General features: G+C 45.6%; 1 protein-coding gene across 1 annotated transcript in view; it reads left to right on the top strand.

Annotated features, from left to right (window-relative positions):
• Positions 1-20968, top strand: part of LOC106751822 (zinc finger protein rotund-like) — a 106332-nt gene that overhangs the window by 14838 nt on the left and 70526 nt on the right. Inside the window, exons 2-3 of the mRNA XM_014633010.1 lie at positions 13688-13756; positions 13839-13890. Of these exons, the coding sequence (XP_014488496.1) occupies positions 13688-13756; positions 13839-13890 (121 nt within the window). The remainder of the gene's footprint in view (positions 1-13687; positions 13757-13838; positions 13891-20968) is intronic.

Genomic DNA, 20968 nt, shown 5'->3' with positions numbered 1-20968 from the left:
GACTAACCCGCCCCGCTTTCGCCTCCTTTACCTCCTTCGCCGCCAGCCAACCCCTCTTTCGTCGCACCCTGTCGCTCTGCTGTGTGCTGGCGCTCTCGCTCCGTAAAGCTCGAGAGACACCCAGCCGGCGTCTCTTAACTCATGTACCACGGACCTTGAGAAGTAGGCCAAAGGGTTGCACTCCGGCTCTCGTAAAAGAGACTTCTAACCTTTTAGGGGTGCTCGACCCTTTTCTTTCAATTTCGAGTCCGGAGAAACCACGGTGGCGGGCGTGATGGCGATCCCGCGTCGATCGATTTCCGCGACTGATTCAAGTTCCGTCGGAATTTTACGATTGCGGGCGCAATTTTCGTCTTTAACTGCGCAATTATTAATGAGATGAAATGTGGCATGCGTTGCATGACTATACAGAAAAAAGTGCTAGACTCAAATAAATAATTACTCCAATAATTTTTAGCAAATTTTATTTAGATCAAATAATATTTATTTGATCCAAGTAAAATGTTTTTCGAGAATATTATCCGAGTAAAATATTTACTTGATTCAAGCAAAATTTGCTTAATCCAAATAAAAACTTGCCAAGAAATATTGCAGTAATTTATTTGAATTTAACATTCTTTTCTGTGTATAAACCGCGAGATCGAATTTCGTGCGCAAAATATTAAGTCATCAATAGATATATTAGCTTTTCAACATCTTTGAAAAGTATTTTTTGAAATCAATATATATTTTGAGGCAAATATGCATATTAATAAATTTTTTTGCAAGAAAGTTGCTTTGAAAATTTTTGTCGCGGAATTTCCAATGAATTTTTAATGTCGATTTAATCTCCAACAATAGTAACAACACGCAGGCGGCTCGATCCATTGAGAACATTTCTCAGTGAAACCACGAGGATTTCGCAACACACGCGCACCATTGACTTCGAGAAACCAAGGGTTGCTTTGCCCTAGTGCGCCAATAGAGGGTCGTAATGCCGATTGACTGTTCCACCCCTCTAGACACTTCGCTTTAGACGACAATGCATCTTTATCGGAGGGAATTTCCATTGACATCGCCTTCAAGTTCAAAGTATGCATATTTGCCGTGCACTTCTAAAACACCTCGGGACACAGAATTTCACGTTCCGCTGGCGATTGCTAGCAGAATGCGCGATCGCAAATGATAATTGTGATGTTTAAAATACGACGGTAGATTGCACTCCGGAACGTGCTTTTTACCGCGTTTAATAACTCATTCAACTGGTAACACGATATCAGCAAATATAAGGAAAAGTTTACATACGTAATATTTTCAGATATCGACATGTGTGTGTATTCATATCGAAATTGATTATATCGCAACATATCTCGCGGGAGAAAACGAGAAACGTGATTCCGTCGTTTTGTGTTTCTCGCGGTGCGACGTGCTTCGTCCATTACCTTTCTTCGTCCCTTTTCGCGACTTTAATCCGCGTGAATAGATGACGAAACTGGGGCAAAGGGTTACCGTGAATAGGGGGTGGCCTTAGAGAGAGATCGACCCTTCAGGAATTTCATTTCGACGCGTCTTCACCTACGCGACTCGTTTCTCAACGTATTTTCATTCAAGACGCTATCTGATCCCGTAGCCGTAGTCAAGAACGATCGGTCGAAAAGCGATCGGCCATATTTCGCCGGGAAGCGGAATTTCATTCTATCCTGGAATTCCCTTACGAATGCATCTTTTTTTTTTACCATCGTCGCATCGGCGGGGAGAACGGGGTATTTCGGTTGCCGCGACAAAATTCCGCGGGGTCTATTTTCGCCGATCAATCCAGCCGGGCGTTCTTCTTGTCTAAATATTGTCATTTTCGTGCAATTCGCACGTTTCCCGCTAATTTCCCGCAATAGAAGCCACACCTCGTGCCCTTTATCGCGAACTGCGGCCGATCACTTGTGTTTCCTAAGTTGTGTGCTTCCCCGACGTTAATTTAGCTCCTATAGAATGGTTAATAAAAGCGTCTGCTGCGCTTTTCGGAGTCAAGTTTTTGATATAAACGCTTAAAGGGTGCAACGCAACGCCAACGTCCGCGAACGTTCGCCCTTGAGTTTGTACAAGCCGGAAAACTCGGTCAAACGAAAAGTTGGACCTAAAGGGAGTCACGTGGCCCTTTTGAAAACCGCCGAGTGCTCCCCACGGGTCGCAGAATTTCCCAGAGTGTAAAGTATCCCCGGGACCTTTTAGCGTTAATTGCAAATTTCTTTTTTTTTTCATACTGATTTTCCACAAACGGAAATTACGTCGTTAGTGCCGGTAAGAAAAACTCGCCGTAATATAAATGCTAAGAGTCCCCGTTGCGTAGAATCGCGTTTCGATAAACTCGCTCCACCGATAAGCAATAATTCATCCGGTAGAACTCTCTCTCGCGTGCGCGAATAATTTATATTCGGCCGTATCGTGTTTAAGCGCATCGAGTGCAACGCGTCGAATAAAATTATGCAAAATGAAAAGTTTTCTTAAAGCCGCTATTAATCATCATTGCGAGTCGCGGGTGGGCGGATAGAAGGGTGATCGATCCATCCATCCATCGCGCGCGCCGAAACGATTCTTCCAGCTAGGAAATATCCCTCGGCGAGTTTCGCGTTTTTACGGCGCGGAGAAGTGCAACGCGGTGCTTGTATTCTTTTCCGAGCGCTCGCGCGCGCGCCTCCGCACAGTATCCGGAAAAGCTTCCATCGTGTGTGCCCCTCCTACCTTCGCCCTTGGAATACGACTCGGCGGTTAGTGCCGAAAAAAGGAGAACCGCCGCGAGGTTCTTTCAAATAATTCTCCTCGCGCGCTCGTTTTCGTTCTCCCCTTTCTCTCTCTCTCTCTCTCTTCTTTCTCACTGCCGGCCCTTCCGCTCCAAACGAGCTTTCTACGCGGATACCGCCGCAGAAGCTTTTTGCGGCGAACGCGAGAATTTCTTTCGCCGCGGAATGATCTCCGGTTAAGGACACGAGCGTTTTAATCGAATGCTCGCGCGCGACACGCTCCGTGTGCTTTTTGTTGTCCGTCTCGAACGCCCTAAAAAACCCATTTCAATCAATTATTTCGCATTAATATTGATAAGCGCACACAAGAGGTGCGTTCTTCATATAGACACACAAGAGGTATTCTTGGCGTTCTTGTTTTTTCTTCCTCGCAGTTGATATCTTCATTTAAATAACAGATTTTTTTCTATTTCTTCCTTTCTTGTTTTCCTCTCTTAGTGGAATCAACGACACGTGTCTTGGCCAGCAGGTGTTTCGACTTGCCGTCTTCATTCGCTTATGCAAATGCCCGCGTCATTCACTTTAGGCCGTTAATCTTTCATTACGATCGCACTGATACAATGTATCGTTTCGTCACCGACCGAGCGCAGTTAAGGAATTGTGCGCGTCACCGAAATGTTACTCCTTTTTCGAACGACTTTACTTCATTTCTTCTTCCTTCAGCGCGACGGAGTCTTTTCTATAGGAACTAAACACGTGTAATTGATATCGCGTGGCGGAACATTTATCGCTCCGAGCGAAGCGAAGAGATGTCGACGACAGCATTAATGATAATGAACGTCACGACGGGCGTCGCGTCCTTAATGTAATTTTATCTTTCGCTTGTACATAGGCCTATGTGTATGTAAAATGAATGAGCGTGTAAATTCCAACGACGCGCGCTCTCTCTCTCTCACACTGGCGCGGAATGTTCCAGCGAAGCCGGTCACCACGTGTTGCCCTCTCGAATCGTGCCAGGTCGGGCAGAGAGGGAGAGAGACGCACAGTAATGGGTACTGTGAGAAAAACCGAGCCGGTAGGGTTAAGGGACGCGTGTTTAAAGTCGTTCGCGTGGTACAAAATTATCGAGGGAGAGACAGAAAGAGAGGGACACGTAGAGAATAGTAGAAAAGATTTTTTTTCATCGAGATGAGACGCGATTTTGTGAAATTTTCAATATGAATATACCTACGGTTTTAGATCAATCGCTTTTTTCCATTTTTTTTTTTTTTTACCGAAGAATTCGCAGAAAAATTGAAGAAAAAAATTTCTCTTTTCCAATTTTTTTTTCCATTTATACTTAAAACTTGCCAATTCCGCAGCTCTGAATCCATGAGCCGAATCAGACATTGCAATATATATATATATATATTCGAAATAATTACGCATATTATAAATAAACATTACGACGCATCTATCGCCGAGTTGATATTCACCTTCCCGCGCGCTTCTCTTCTATTAAACGCGCGCGATGTTTCAGACGATTTAAGCGATAAAATATCTGACGGAGGACTGGGACGCGGGGGTAATAAAGACACAGATAAAAGTAACAGTAAATGACGGATAAACGTCGAAGCGGCGAGATATATTTTCCGCCGCGGCGCAAGTTGAAAAGGGGTGGGTAGCGCGCGGCGGATGGGGTGGTTGGAGGAGTTTGCAGGTGGAGGTGTAGGAGATTGGAGGTCGTAGGTAGACAGGCAGACGTATAGGTTTATGGGTTTCCGCGACCAGGCCGCGGCCATTCCGCGCGTCTGGAGCTCGGCTACTTTCCCCACCCCCTCGCTCGCTGTCTCTCTTTCTCCTCGCAGCCCCTGTCGCGGCGGAATCGGCGGGGGTGGTTGTAAAAATTTTACTGCGAATTGTCTGCAGACCCGACCCGCCGCTCGACGTTACGACCGGGAAAAATAGGAAACCCCCGGGAAACCGGCGGAAAAACTCGTCTGGGTCAGATCTCTACTCCCGTGTTCTCCCCCTCCGTTCCGTGCCTTCGCGCGTCATTTGGGTCAGCGATCTTATCAGCCGGCGATGATATCGCGGCTGGCCTCGTTCGTCTCGTAGGATTTCGGCTCGTTCTTCAACTTTCTCATCGATTCTCCGACGGCGATGTCTTTTCCCGTCGATTTAATAAGCGTGTCACCACCGGTCGCGTTAATGAATTATTTACGATATTCCAACAACTCCGAGACGATTGAGAGATAAAAACGTCGCGTTTCCGAGGAGATAAATTGCGAATGAAGCTGGAACAATATCGGTTGCCGGTTATTACGATTGTGTAGTTTACGCGGAATCGCATCGCTGACTGCCGCGGCGACCATATCAAAGCGTCGACACCGAGACCGCCAATTAACCAGTTCTAATCTAATTTACCGCGGAGTGATACGTTTGTATCGAGGATTTGATCAATTTTCGGGACACGTGCACGGCAAATTTATGAAAGGAAAAGAGAACTTTCGTTTCGACGCAGAGTTTATGCGTCAGTGTGTGATCCAGCTACTAACATCTTAGGCGTCTTTGATCGGCTCGGCATTTCCACGAATTTAAAAGGAGGGTCGAAGGGCGGCCGGTGACAGGAGTCACAAAAATTCCAGACGAACGGTTATCAAAACCAGCGTATTCCAAGGCTCGGGCTACCGTGAAAGACGACGCGTGAAGAGCGAGGAGAGCGAGAAAAGCCACCAATCTGAGGCCAACTGTTGAATTTTATCACTCTCCGTGTCCCTTCCCTTCTTCTCCTCTCTCACCATACGCATATCCTGGGACAGGCAAGAGATGAGGACGCGCGGGGCAGGAGGAAAACGAGAGTCATGGACCACATGTGCCTCGTTGGCCACCCTTGCGCTCCTCTGGGCCTAAAGGACAAAAAAAGCCACGAGAGCGATATGGTTCCACTGACACTCTGTGGGAAGACACGTGTGTCTTGCATATTCCTAAATGAATGGCGGTGTCGGAGGGTCTTTAACCGGAGATAAGTCGGCGGAAGATACCTCGCTCCCTCGAGAATATTTCCAACCGCTATCTAGAAAATTCCTTAATAATGAAACCTTCTCACTTTCTTCAGCCGCGAAACTCTTACGATCGATTGGAATTTGTGAGAAATATCGAACAACGGGCGCGATATCGCACAAAATCTTTCGAAAAATAAGCGGTCCGGCAATGTCTATAGAGAATAAAAGCATTAGCTTTCGCAGGTAAAAATTAGTTGTCTATTATATATAATACACGGGAAAAAAAAGTTTGATTGAATTTACCAGACAATGAACGAACCAAATGCGTTTTGGTTGAATGAAACAGTATTTCTGGTTGTAAGTACCGAAATCCTGTTTCTTTTAACCGAAACGTGCTTGATTCATTCACTATCTGATAAACTCAACCAAACTTTTTTTCCGTATACAACTTAAATTTAGTTAATTCAGCAAATCCTTTTTGTTTCTGTACCTAATTTCTAGCTCCCACGGTTAAAAACTGGCAACGAAATTTCAGTTGTATTATATGGACAGTTAATGCCTTTTTTCTGTGTATGTTTCTTTTTAAACATTAGATATTAACACAAACGATCGAATGAGATAAAATAATCGAGCATATAAATTGTGTTTCGTATCAGTAATCATTATACGGAATAACCAAGTTTGCCGTCTATCCATTCTGTTAAAGCTCCAATGTCCTAATTTCCGATATTGAATAACCGCTCAATTAAGCTATCCATTAAATTTCCGTTTAAGCGAAGTCGACTTCGTATTCGTTAGAGGATACATTTCTATTACCGGCTCTTTCCGACCACGTATATATACACGTACGTATCGACGCTGAAATCCGTAAAATCGTATTAAGAACTTTCCCCTCGGCGGATGCCTCTCATCAAGCACGTGACTTACGAAAATACTCAATCGCCGACGCTAATATCCGGCGCACTTTCGACGATTTCTTCTCCCGAAAATGAATGTTTGTCGGAAATTTGCTCATCCAAATTTACCTCCGAGTTTTCAGCTCGAGAGCGTCGTACGTCGTGTATTCGAGTTCTCGTCGCAATTGAATATTCGATTCTTACGAGGCGCTCGACAAGCACGCCGATCGCTCCTTTTCGTTCATCCGCGTCCCGTAATTTCGAGGATCGCTGCTATCGACATACGAGATAGCCCTTCCACATCCCGCGCTCTCTCTCGGAATCACGGGTGCCACGTGTGGCGCGTAACCCTTGAACGGCCGAGTTTTACCAGCTGTCAGCATCCTATCGGACCGAGTAACCGTCGACCGTTCATCGACGAGACGATCTCCAGTCCCGCTCTATCAGAGTGGAAATCCGAGCTTCTGGTCGGGTTACCGCGAAACGACGGGCGTTCCTTCACCCCCGGCGCGACGCATCTCGCCGGATCCGTTGGGACTCACGGGGTCGTAAGCCCCGAGACGTCCCCTGTCGTCGAACTCCATCTTCCTAAGCGACAGGTTCCTAGATCGCGAGTACGGCTCGCTAACCTTCCTTCGATCCGGACAGACCGGTTATTAATCGTTCGCCTCAGACAATTCGTTTCTTTCATACACGTAGAAAAATATGTTAAACACTATTCTCGACCACAATATTTTGTACAATTACATGGCGTGAAGTATTTTTTTATATACTTGGGTAGGAACGTATTGGAAAATGGTTTAATCGTCGAGACGATCGAGCGACCTTTCCCTGTCTTGAAACCTCCGCTCAAATCCGTGTCGTACTTTGACCTGTCGTCAATTTAACTCGGCACTTATCGGTTCGCGCCGCACGGAGGAAATAACAGCTTGATTATCGTTCTAAATTTCGTTTGCCCAGAGTTCCTCGATAAAGGGAAAATGATTAGCGCGTGAATGATCCGATCGTGAATATCGGCATACTTCGCCTGCGTTCAAAACCAATTAGTATCACTCGAAAGGAATTCACGGCCGCCGGAAGACAGCGGTAATAAAGCGCGCGACTGAGAAGTAACGACGCGTCGGGTTAAAAGGCTTCGAAGCAACATTATATTTCCGTATTTGTAAAATACAGCAGGAGATTGATGCGAGGTATTTTGAACGTGGAATATTTGCCACGACTTATTAAGCGTTGGCGAGGACAGCTTAGCCCATGATACATAACTTCGGCAATAATCGTTTGCAGAAACGCGATAAATGTACTCGCGGTCGCGCATAGTGCCGTTACTTACGAGAAACTTGGAGCCCAACTTTTTATAGGTCGTGCATTCCTGCATAGGCAACTTTTGTTCTCTCTCTCGCGATCGTTGGCGCGGGGTTGGTTCTTCTCACGGAAGACATTCCTGTGTTGGTGTCTAATTTGTGTACGACGACGGAATCGCCGCGCGCGCGCGGCAACGACCGACCGCGACTATAAGAAGGAATAGGAAGGACGCGCTTGTGAAAAATTCACCGGAGAGCCGCCCAGTTCTGCGAGACTTCGTGACATTCTTACGCTCAGGCTCGAAAAGTCTAAATGCATCCTCGATCGCTTAACGATTGATATTCGGACGGGATACACGGGCTGTGTATAATTTAAGCGACTGGCGCATTTCTCGTGCGGAGCGAAAGCTAGATCGATAGTAAGCGTTTCCATTCGTTCGCTACGCGCCGAACAGTCGACAATATGGCAGTCTGTAACGTATCTAACGATATGTCATGATTTGCATTCCGCTGACGTATTACGCGTGTCATTAAACGAGACGAGCGAGAATTGCGCTCGCTACGAAAGGATCGTGAAAATAAAGGTCGATCGGTACGAGAGAGAGGGAGTCCTTACGGTGTGATCGCGTTGCGCCATCACGACCACGTGCCGATCCTCCACCGGCCTCGGTAAACAAACCGTCAGGCGCTGCATCACCCCGGCGTGTCGAAGAGCGCGGCTGCGTAAAACTCCCTTAAGAACGAGATCGTGGACGGGTCCGCAGGACAAAAACACGGAGAGACTTTTTACGAGAGTCTCTCCTCTTGCCGATCGCCCCGCGCGAGACGTCGCGTCGCGACGCTGTCGCGCGCGAGAGCAAAGAAAAAGAGAGTGACGTCACGCCGAGCTAGTCCGTTGGGCTAGGTCGTGGCACTCCTTGTATTCCACCTCTTCCTCCTTCTCCTTTACCATCTCTCCTTTCTCCTTCTCCCGCCGTCTCAACCATCGACTTCTCTACCCATCCTCCTCCTGCGAACCAACCCCTCGCCCGCGCCGTGCCGAAAAAAGCAAGGCTCGCAAAAGGACGCCCGGCGTCGTGGCGCTCTTTGGCTGATCAATACCCGCCGCCTCGTACGCGAACGGACGGTCACGCATGTGCACGGTGTGGGCCGCTCTCTTTCTCTTTCTTTCCCTTTCCGTTTCGGTCCCGCTTTCCCACCCTCCTTGTCTTCGCCGTTCGCCTTCTTTCTCTCTCTCTCGCGTCGTCCCTTTTCTTTCTCCCCCGCGTCGTGCCACCCGTCTTTCCCGACCCGCTGTCTCTCGGTCCGTCTCTCTCTCTCTCTCTCTCTCCCCCCGTGCCTCTCCTCTGTCTCGCGTCCCTTTTCTCTCGTTATCTCTTCGTCTTTCGCGCGCTCTCGATTTTTCTCCCGCTTCTTTCACCGTCCCCCGATTTTTCCTCTCCCTTGTGTCCGTCTGCCATCCTTCTTCCGCCCGCCCTCCTCCGCCAGCTCCTCTCTCCTGCCTCCCCCTCTATCTTTCTCCCGCCCTTCCTTCCTCTCTCTACATACCCCGCCGCCTCCGTAGAGACGGCCCGATTTTTTCCTCCCGTTTCCTCGGCTCCGACATTTTTTACACCTTTTTTCTCCCCCCTCCAACGGCTGCCCATGCGCCGCTCCCTCCCGCTCGGCTTCCCCGTGCATCCCCCCGTCAGCGGAATACCGCCTCGAGCATCCGCTCGGTCTCTCTCCATCTCACGTCACACATACGCATATGATCTCTCTCCGTCTCTCACCCCTTTTTCTCCTCCCGTTCGCTTTCCTCCTCCCTTTCATTTTTCCCTGCCTTTCCACCCCCGCCCTTCCCTGCCCCCTTTCCCGACTTCTATCTTTTTGATTTTTTTTTTCACGACTACCCGACCACCTACCGACGCCGCGCGTCGGCGTCCTTTTTCTATCGGGACGCTCTTCTCGACCATCGGCTCGACCACGTACTCACGTACACGTACGTACTAACGACAGGCGCGCGCGCAGGAGAGAAAAAGAGACGGGGAGATAAAGAAGGGCGTAAAGGGAACTGGACGTGGGAGGAAAAGGAGAACCGAGGGGTGCACCACGATGGAGAGAGCGCTGGATGGGGAGAGCTGGGGGGATAAGGGGTGAACGCGAGGGGAAGGGGGATGAAACTGGCTGCAGTGCCTGGATGCGAGCTAAAATGTATTTTTTTCCTCTTTCTATATCTTCCCTTCGAGCGAACCGTGGTAGGTTGGATTACCAATCCGGAGCTGCCTCCGGCACGTTCTTCTCTGTCGAGCACGTATAGGGCGGTGGACGTAAGGGCTCGAGCGAGCGGTTCGCTGGACGGCACTTTGGTACATATCGTTGATACCGATATGGAAATTATCCAGCTGAATTTTAACCGCGCCGCGCTCCCTCTCACACACATACGCGGAACCGCTGGATTCAATTTAGACTGATCACGTGTATCCGCTGCTTTTGATATTTTCGTGCCTTCCAATACGTAGCTGGAGAAACAACCAACATTTTTTTGCGCGACGGGACCGGCAGGACTTAACTTGGCTTTTGAGTGGAAATTGTATATTCTTATTGACTGATGTCTCGGGCAAATATGTATTTTTATCTCTCGCGACGTTAAGCGTGTACAGTACTACTTATAATAACTAGCACGTATCGAGTCACTTAGCTTGATTATAATCTATTTCTCTTTTCCAATTTCGTCTTCTCCTCACTTAGGGATATTGCTTTAATGTTACACAAAGGAGCAAACGCGAGGATGATTAATATTCTACGTATGATATGTGATTATACATAAATTATACGCAGCCCAACCGTCGCGCGATAAAAATATCCAATTTTACCCCGGCGGCGAGTTTGACATAATTTCAAGATAACTCGGTGCGATCCGGTCACGTTCATATTATAAAGTGCATCTTTCGAGATCGTTTCGTCCCTCCAATAATATGTTCCAATGAAAGTTTCAAAACTGATTAAAAATCACGTTTCCCGTTAAGCGCGCATACATTACGAAGTATATTATTCGTTATTAGTGATCTCGAAAGGCGACACACACATATTCACTCTCTCTCTCTCTCTCTCTCTCTCTCTCTCTCTCTACCTTTATCTCCCCTCCTGCCTTTTTCTCTATTTCCAGCAATCTCTCGCGATCGGTTTCCACTCGTTACCGCTCGCGACTCGTCGAACAAGCCGCAGAGAGCGAACTCGTCAAATATCGAGGAAAGACTCGAATCCCGTTTTATTCATTAGAGATGCATTATCCAAATATTATCGCGATTCGATGAAAATCCCGATTTTAGACCCGTGCGACCATCACCTACCCAGGCGATGCCATCTGGCAACACATTTGGATTTAAGGGATGAAATTCTCCCTCGCCGTCTCTCTTCCGACAAAGTCGATTGCTCTCGAACGTACACGTATGCATCTTCCATCCACTTCGGCCTCTCTGGTTTCCGTCTTTAAAATAGATACGAATCATCCCACGTACTTCCGCCGTTCGTTCGTTGAGGGAGACCCGCGCGTTCCGTAGCACCTTTTCCGTCTGTCCCACGTCACGATCCCGACTGGCTGCGGAGATCTCGAACGGCTCGAGGATCATCGACGTTCCTCTCCTCCTTCTCGATCCAGAAACGCGCGTATCTTCGCGCCACCATCCGGCGCTTTCGTTCCGACAGAATCGGATCGTTTGACGAGCCACCTGTGGCGCGAAGGGCTACTGCCGGCCCTTCCAGGACGGGCCGCGATCTTTGTCCCCTTTTCGACACGTTTCGATTCATATATCGTCCTCCGTATCCTTTACGGCTTCTCGAGCGCCGACTCTATTTACGAGCCCGTCGTAAAGACGTAAGTCCTAAGTTCGCGAATATCGTTCTCGACGATGTCGCGCGCTGTGTGATCGAACAGCGGAGGCGTCGGAGGAGGGGAGAACGAGGGTGGATACGCGTAAATTATATCGTGGATTCGAGCGCCCCTTTTGGATCGGGCGAACGAAACACGCGTTTCGGTTTAACCTTGAAAGTAACGCCTGCGTACTTGACGCTGAAGTAACATCATAGATCTTTCAGGCCGAAATTACGAAAAAATATTGTAGAAGTTGCGGTTTTTTGCATTTTTCTGCTCTCTTATGAACTACTAAGTTTATTATCAATTTATTGTCTTTGTAGAGTAGTTGTCGCCAGAAAACCAGTTATCTCATTGGATCAGGCTGATAATAGCAGTAGTCGCATACGAAATAGAGGAATTAACTATCCATATGATACATCCGAAATTTTATTACCAGACCTCATTTTTAGCTGTAAGAACTAAAAACTAAGTATAGGAATAAACAATTGGCTAAATTAACTAAATTTTAATTGTATCATATAAACAGCAAATGTTTACCTTTAAAACTAGTTTTTAACTGTGGGAGCTGCTTTTCTTTCCGTGCATGAACTCGATTTTTTTTTCTGAGTAAAAAGAATAGGAGTGGAGGTATATAGTGTCTTGCACAAAACGTGGAAGAGGGCGTAAGCGAAAGAAAACGCGTGTAGACCTCGTGGACCCAACATATTACTGTCAGAATTAAGCGAGTAAAGATAATGTTTCGTGAAACTCGAGAAAAGGGATGCGGAACAATTCATATATTTTGCATGTCCCTTCTCACAAGTTCCTTATATCGAAAAATAATTTTTTAAATTTTATTTATACAGGTATATTAAAAATCGTGACTCAAAATGAATCTTCCCGACGGACGTACACGCTAAATACTCGAATCTTCGCTCACTCGTGCGGGAAGATATTCCCATCGGATGGAAACTCGGAAGAAAGTAGTTCGAACTTTCGGTTTACGAGGCGCTCCCGGTCCGTTCCGAATTCTCGGGGAGGCGTACGCGACCTGGCGCGAGCCCCATCGAGGTGCGGAAGGTCATGCTGGGGGATGGATGTGGTTTAGAGGGTCGTGGGAAGGGAAACGGGGTCATCCTTCGATTGCTTTTGCGGCGCTCTATGCGTGCCACTGTAAGGCGGCGGGCACGATTAATTCCGCGGAAGCACGCTCTTGGATCTCCGAAGGAGTTTCCGAGCGATAATTAACGAGACATCGTGTAATTTATTACGAACCAATGAGGAACGTAATATGTTCTTTGTCTCGAAGGACTCGCGTCCCGAAATACCATGTCTGAAAGCGGAGGGGCTGAAAGTAAAACGAAAGAACGTAGAGGAAGGTATTTCTTACGTCTTGAGTTTTTCTCGAAGAGAAATTTTTCGTAGAGAACGAACGATAATATACCCAAAGACGCCATCGTTGCGGCTTAAATCGGCAATATTTTGCCGAACGACTTGCTCCGCTTGGAAGTCGGAAGGTTAATCACACTCTTAAGATATTGTCGATAATTTTGCCGGATATACTCTTAATTATGTTTAATTGATGTAACTTATATCATATTTGGAAAACACACTTATCCTAATGAGACTCGAACTCGAAAACTCTAGCTCTTGATTCTATCATCATACGAATAATATTAAATGCGACATATAGTTGAATACACAATAATATATTTCCGTTACAGGACGCATAACGGTGATTTATAGTGAATCTTTCATTGGCCAAAACCGATGAAATATTCGACAAAAGAACTAAATGGAAGAGTTCCTGCTAAAAATCAGTGAATGCTCACTGATTCAATTAGTGACATTTTCATTGATTCAATTGAAGAGAGGGGATATTTAATTAGCTACGCTAGCGAGGGAAATCCATTTCCGGTAGAGTTAACCGAGCGACATTCCCCTTTCTGTGTTGCAGCAATGCGCGCCGCACGACAAGGAAAGCGACTATTGGGGTGGCGGCCGGGGCGCGAAACAAGGTTACGAGGTGAGACAACCCGCTTCGAAATATTTAAGTGGTCTAATTCATATAAACGGCCGTCGTGCTAATTCTACTTGGTGAAGCGCAGCACTTTCTGTTGCAGGCGAAGATGAACGCGGATCACGGCCAGCTGCAAAAAGGTGAGTCTAAAAGTGTCATGCTCGCGCATCTTAATGCGCCTTTATTTATATCTCGGCTCCTCGATTTTATTCATTTCGACGGAACTTGTTTACTCGGAGAAATCGCGACGATCGGTTTCGGTTAAATGATGAGATACCTGCGACCGCGACCTCGTCTCCGGCGAGAAGACCGTCTCGGCGTGACGTCGCGACCTCGCGTCAGATGTAAACATTTCCTAAGACCTATCCTATTCGCGCCGTCCGGGGAACCGGTTGTGACTGCACGCGTGACGTAAGATCACCGTCGCGATTAGGAGCGAGAGAAAAAGTTCGAGAAAAAGAGAAGGGACAGTGCACCGGGTTAGCAAAAAAAAAAAAACACGCGCCGTGAACGTGAATTTATCGCCGCGCCGTACTCGATGTAGGTTGCAGTCATGGACATCTTCTTTCGCGCGTTAGCATCTCCGTGAGTTTCTTCTTCTTCGTGAAAAAATTATGAAACGCGCGAAGGGATTATGCGCGAGTTCAGGGAGCATGGGATTTTTACGATCGCGGAAATGTCTGGATTTTGTCCAAGCGCACAGAAGAATGACGCAAGCATTGCACAGGAGCGCGATTTACGCGAGATATCAATTTCTCTCGGTAACTTTGTCGATTTTCCTGACATTCTTTAGCTTCGTAACGTGACTCGTTCGTGAATCAATTTTAATTACGGGACAACTCGTGCCTGCAGGCCTATGTCTTCCACAAGCAGACAGACAGATAAATGGACAGGCGTCTCCTATCGTAACGTACATAGCTGCACTCGAGAATCCCGAGTATCTATGTGAGAGCACGTTCGCGATCGTGTACTTCATACGCGTTAAAACCTTTTCAAAAACATCTCTCTCGTATCGACGCCAAGTGCAGAAATGGTAAAAGATGCGGTACAATCTTGATTTGCGCATTTTTCGGAGAGGCAAATTATATTAAGCACACAAATCGTCTTGTATCAAGAGCGTGTTCGGCATAAAATCCGGCCGGAGTTGATTTCTTTCTCGCGGCCCTCCTCCTCCCTTGCCCTCTTCGTCTGAAAGGAATTAAGCAATCGGCGGTTTCGTACGTAAAAGGAGAAGCACGTTTTTCACTGCCAATGGCACGCGCGCTGACCGGCCTAGGTTGTGACCATTTACGAGATAAGACCGCTACCCTCCCGTCAGGATCGACGGACTCTCGTCAGTGATTCATGCCGTAGAGAAACGCAAACCTGTCAAGTGGAGAAAAAAAGTTGCACGACCGCCTACGATATTTTCCTCGATATTGCCCCGTAATTTGACGCGTTCGCCTCCGTCGGAGGTATTATTCGAACAATATCTGTCGTGTCATCGTCCGTGTTATTGCCATTATCCGATCGTGCTTCGTTTTCATTAAATGACGTTTGTTAATAACATCCACTTCTCCTCGCGTGTCGTTAGCGTTTCCTCTTTAATTGCGAGAAATGTACGGAACAGATGGGAAAAACGACGATAAATAGATCCGACAGAGCGCGCTTTTATCGCCGGCGGTGTTTCCGCCGCGTGTTTTGGAAAAGAAGGAAAAGGAAAAACGAGCCCGTCTTCGATGTTATTTCCTATTCTAATGTACCGTCTTGCCGCATCGATCCGCAAGCCGCAACGTCGGTCGTTATTACACATCGCGTGTCTCAAAACTAAATTTCTCTTTCATCGACGAAACATTTTTCGCGCTCGGCGCCCGACGGGCCCTGAAATTAGCCGCCGGCCTGGCAATTGCGCAAAGACCCACGACTATCCGTTAATGCACGGATCGCATGACGCCGAAATTTCGGGACTCGCGAAGAGCGAGAGGCGAGAAGCAAAAAGGAGGGACGGGACCTCAAGGCCTCTTTGCGCCCGTCTCATTATCGTATTCTCTCGTCGAGTAATGCGAATCGCTCGTTTGGAAATTCCTCTATCCGGCGAAAGAGATCTATCGCGATACGCCATAACTTGGAAGTAACGCGTATGGGACGTGTCGCAATTTTCGCGCGCGCGTATATGATTTATCTGACCGGCGAAGATGTATCTCGACGAGCGGAGTCGGAGGCTGCGGGACACGTCTCTGGGCTAACGCATCGTTGCCTATGCCGCGACCTTGTCGGGAAACTCGTTAGTATGACTGACTGATATTTCTCTTTTTTTTTTTTCTTCAAACGCTATTAATCAGCAACATATAAGTTTCGCGGATTCATTCCCGTCTCTCGTTAGACGTTAAATGCTGTCACAGAGGAGAAGGTTACCTCACTGAACTTCTCCTATCGAATGCCACTTCACTTGATACTTCGTCTGATAATCCAACGAAAGAATGATGGCTAAAATGGGCCGATTTTGACCACCAGAACGATAAGTAAAAATGCTATGTTTTTTTGTACTTTCTAACCTGCTGAATCTGACCTTTAAAGAATTTTAATTTGTAGGGAAAGTATTAAAATCATCGTGTGAAGCTATTAAACATCTTGTATCGTCAATTATTATCGTTGAGCTTTACGAATATATTCATTTGTATTTTCCTGCTGGTAAAATATGATTTTATCATGTAAAATATTTTTGTCAGAATGATATTTCTGATAGTGAAAGTGGATTCTAAGCAAGAATAATTGTTCCATTAATTTTTTTCTCAATATTTGATTTTTCTTTCTTATGTATATATTCGTATATGTATATATTCTTCTATGTATAATATATACATTTTCGTGTATTAAAAGTATTTTACTATTGTAATATTTTATTACTGGAAATTATAAGATTTACGCAAAAAATATTTTTAGGCACCAAGCACCGCTTTGATCGAATTTTTCATTTATTAATTTGTATTGTTCACATATCGATCGATTATTTAATATTATACGCTTATTTTATTATATTTTTATACTTTCATTAACATACCGTTCTCATAATAGCCTTTTGTATATTTAATAACTACATATGCTGATTTCAATACTTTTCCGACAAATCAACATTTTTTAAAAGCCAGAATCAGCTTCAGCAGCTCAAAAACTACAAAAAAAAAACATATCGTTTTTACCTGCCGCTGACGGGGGCCAAAATCAGCCCATTTTACCCATCGTCCTTTTCTGTGACGGATATCGGAGGTGGTTGTTACTTTCGTAACGATTTTCCGAACATGTCGGCGGTTTCTTCCGCCCGGATGGAAAATCGTAGGGGATCTCTCGCGTTACACTGTAATATATAATTGAAATACCGGCGTGCGGGCTAGGGAGAAAGAGAGAGAGAAGAATAGAGCACAGGACGAGCATTATTTTTTTAATAACGAGCGTTCCACCTGTTTTCCTCGAACTCTTATTTCTCCCTCTCTCTTTTCGCGTACGGTCGAATATACGAGGAAACGGATCGCATTCGTATCGAAGGGGCAGAATCGCCTCGTAAACAGGTCGATAAAAATCCGACTGTTCCACGTAAACAGACATGCGCTGAAATCGAACGACGTGTTCCGTCAAATCTCGACTGTGTGTGCAATGCATATTGTGTACTCGCGCGCGTATGTGCGAGTGCGACGTTCCATTTCTCAAGCTTCTTCAAAACGACACCCCGTTTCGCTCCGAAACAATGATGACACTTTAAGTCGCATATCTATTACGAGATACGTAGACAAGACAGTTGTATTCAGGTGGATTTCGATTCGCGGAAAGCACGTCTTCAACGCCCCATCTCGCGAATGTGAGATAATTTTACGCGCATGCCTGTGTGCGGAAACACTTTGAAAAGTTGAATTAGAAAAAGAGTTAAAGAGGAGGAGAATGAAGGGTTCGTTACCCTTTTTAGCCCGATCTCTGACAACCGTCGGTACGTCCTGTGCATTTCACATGGCGATGTATTATTTCGGCATTATATCGGAAATAGTAATATTTTATGGATGAAGCGGAGATATTTAATCGGAATCATTTATTCCCGGCGGAATTGAAGAACACGTTACGCGCGAGCCTGTGTGCGATCTGGAGCGCGCTGGAACTCGGTTACAACATGTTCCCGACACTGGTTATCACGTGTTGAAGAGTTCGGGGTCAATTAAAAGTTGGGTTCTTCCGTGTCCGTGCGCGAGAAGCGGCAGGGGGAGGAGAAGGAAGGGAATTCACGCGTGCAACGGAATCTAGTATTTCGAGCAAGGGGTCATCTCGTCTAGCGGCCGTATTTCATGTTTTTGTTAGGAGCAAAAATTTACTGCCAATTAAAACGGTCTGCGAGGCCGTCCTTCCGGCGACTACCGGTTACTATCGTCGCCGCCTTCGCGAGCTCCTTTGTTCGTTAGACGTTGCGTTAGACGTCGATGAGTCTGAGAGCCTAAGTAAAATATCAGTTTAAGGCGGTAATAAGGTTTTATGCCTTAAAGTGATTGTATTGGAGAATGTCGTATTTTCAATGGCGCATTAAAGGGGCCACTCATAAATTTAGTATTTACTAAACAAAATTATATTCTTATACATTTATTTCACTATATTTTCACTAACAAACAATAAATGTTAATTTGAAACGAAGTTGAGGTAGACGTGTATATCACAAATACGAAAATATTATTATTTTTTTCTCATTAATGTTATTTTTTATGCATTAATTGATCTGTCAGAGACACACGGATAATAGAAAGATATATATAATTGTCTAAATATGTACGTATGTACGTGTATTTCCAGCATTACTGTGCATGGAGAAAATATTAGAATACATGAAAATTATTTCTCTTTATAATATTTTTACGTAAAGTTAGACTATACTGACATTGTAATGTAAATTACTAAATGAATAGTAAATGTGAGAAAATAGGCGAAATATGATGTAGACGTCAGTAAAAGTTATAATATACATTTGTAACATTCGCATTGCACTTTTTCTCAACAGATCTTTACAAATCAGCCGTTTCACTGAAGCCCTAAAGATAAAATTCGTTTCGAGATCGATCTGTATTTGCGGGAGCCAAATGAGGCGAAAAGAGCTATTATCACTCCGGGTCTTTCCTGGAAATAGCGGAAAGAGACACGCGCCGAATTAATCCTCGCGAGACTCCAAGACCGGTCCCCTTTCGGCGAGAAGGTCGAGGACGCGTCATTATCCGGCGACTTTTCAGGATTTCGACGGGGACCAGCGACATTTCGTTATTTATTGGCCATTCGGCTTCAACGGTGGCTCGAGAAGCCGATATGACTCGCGATTGCGACGAGAGAAGCGCGTGTGTCAATTGCTCTCCGATTCCGCAACGTCTCACGTCTGTTCTTTTTTCCTTTCTTTTGGAAAAACAGCGACAACGTCGTCCGAAACGTCGCGGCGGCCGTCTGGCGATCGTCTGGTTTCCGCGATCGGTGCTTCAGGTGTTTTTACGGCTCCTCCACTCTCGCTTTTCTCCTGCGCCCTTATCCACCCGTCGCATCGGTTTGACGGCTTTCCCGGAGATTTTACCATGAGTAAAGTCTCCCTTCATGTTCGCGCTTTACGACGTCGTTCCGCGATTTTATATCGCGGCGTTCCATCGATCGGAAACGAGTCGATTTACGTCCGTTCTTTTTCCCGCCTCCTTTTCCCTTCCTTTTCTTTTTTCACCTTTTTTTTCTCTTTTTCACAGGACCGCCCACTCCCCGTGGGCGATCTCGCGGTTCTCGCCGCTTAATATTATCGTAGTATTATCGCACACATTACGTAACGCACAGCGCTCGTAACGTTCATATTGATTCGTTTAATACGTACAAACGGACAGGCTAATGGCGCTCATTTTCTGTCAATAACGGTCGTCGTAACGACGAGCGATAGGCGCGTGGCAATAAATAAACTTTACGACAGCGAAAAAAGGGCGCTGTAAATTTTAAATAAACGCGCGAATTGCGTAGCAAGGAACGACGGCCGTCACGCGCGCACTGAAATAACGTCGCGCGATCATCAAATTACGTCGTGGCCAAAAATTCACCTCGTCACTCATCGGCCATCTCCCATTATTTCCGTGGATCATTATCAACGTCACGTGCGTTTCTCGCACTTTTAATCTTTTGTTCGTGAAATTGTCCCGCGTATCCTTTAACAACGAGTTGCGCGTGCGCGCACGGGTATGTGATCGATAGTGTCACGCTCGTCGATAATTTTGCCGGTGATTTATCTTTTGTTGTCCGTCCGTTTAGCACGAATCAACGCAAATCATCGCGCTAGTGTGAAACGAAAAGATCCCCCCTGCAACGTGTGTTTTAATCTTCGCTCAAACAATCGCGTACGAGAATGCAGAAATGATCAGCAATTTGTTTATGGGACATAAATTAAATGAGTCGATTGAATCGAGTGAAAATTATTTTTCGAAATAAAGTGGTATTTGAAAGAAATGATAAATGATAAACGAACTCGACTTTTATTTTGAATGTTAATAAATAGAATAACAATAATAAATTAACGTTTACAAAAAAAAATGGAAAAACAATTTAGGTAAAATGGCACACGATGATTACCGTAAACTGACTTCCCGCATTTCGTGTAACAGTCTTTTTATTATTTTTCCAATCGCAAAAAGAGCGTCTTTTTTACAATTTACTTGTCCCACTAATTGTAGCTTCGCCATTTGTAAATAAAAATTCAATGTTCACACTAATAAATACATTACGTTCATAAACACGTTATATTATAAGAAGAAATACCTTACTTAGAGAAAAAGAAAATGTGTAATATCGCTAACGTGTGATTCGTAGGTTATTTCGGGAACACTCGTGACTTTACGTGCTCGCAATTTCTCGGTAAATTGCCGAAAACCGCTGCTCATAAAATCACCTTATCACCAAATAGAAATTTCCGATCTCATCCTTGATTCAATCCAATTTTACAGCCAATTCAAGTTTTGATTGTTCCCGAAATGAGCCACGAATCACACGAAGGGTTAAATAATATCATGTATCAACTGACGCGTTATGTCGAGAAACGTTGCTGGCCGATCGTGTTTCATGAAGCGGCTACCGTGCTCCTCTCTTTCCCTCTTTCTTCCTCTCCTACGGACGGGGAAGATCGGTTGGAAAACAAGCAATTAGAAATCGAACTTTAGAATTGTCGTGTCTGGACGACGCATATAATAGAACGGGTTTTAA

Source organism: Dinoponera quadriceps, unplaced genomic scaffold, assembly GCF_001313825.1.
Source record: "Dinoponera quadriceps isolate SergipeBrazil2010 unplaced genomic scaffold, ASM131382v1 scaffold179, whole genome shotgun sequence".
NCBI classification, from domain to species: Eukaryota; Metazoa; Arthropoda; class Insecta; order Hymenoptera; family Formicidae; genus Dinoponera; species Dinoponera quadriceps.
The sequence above is the reverse complement of the archived record's forward strand: the minus strand, read 5'-3'. Positions and strand labels throughout refer to the sequence as shown.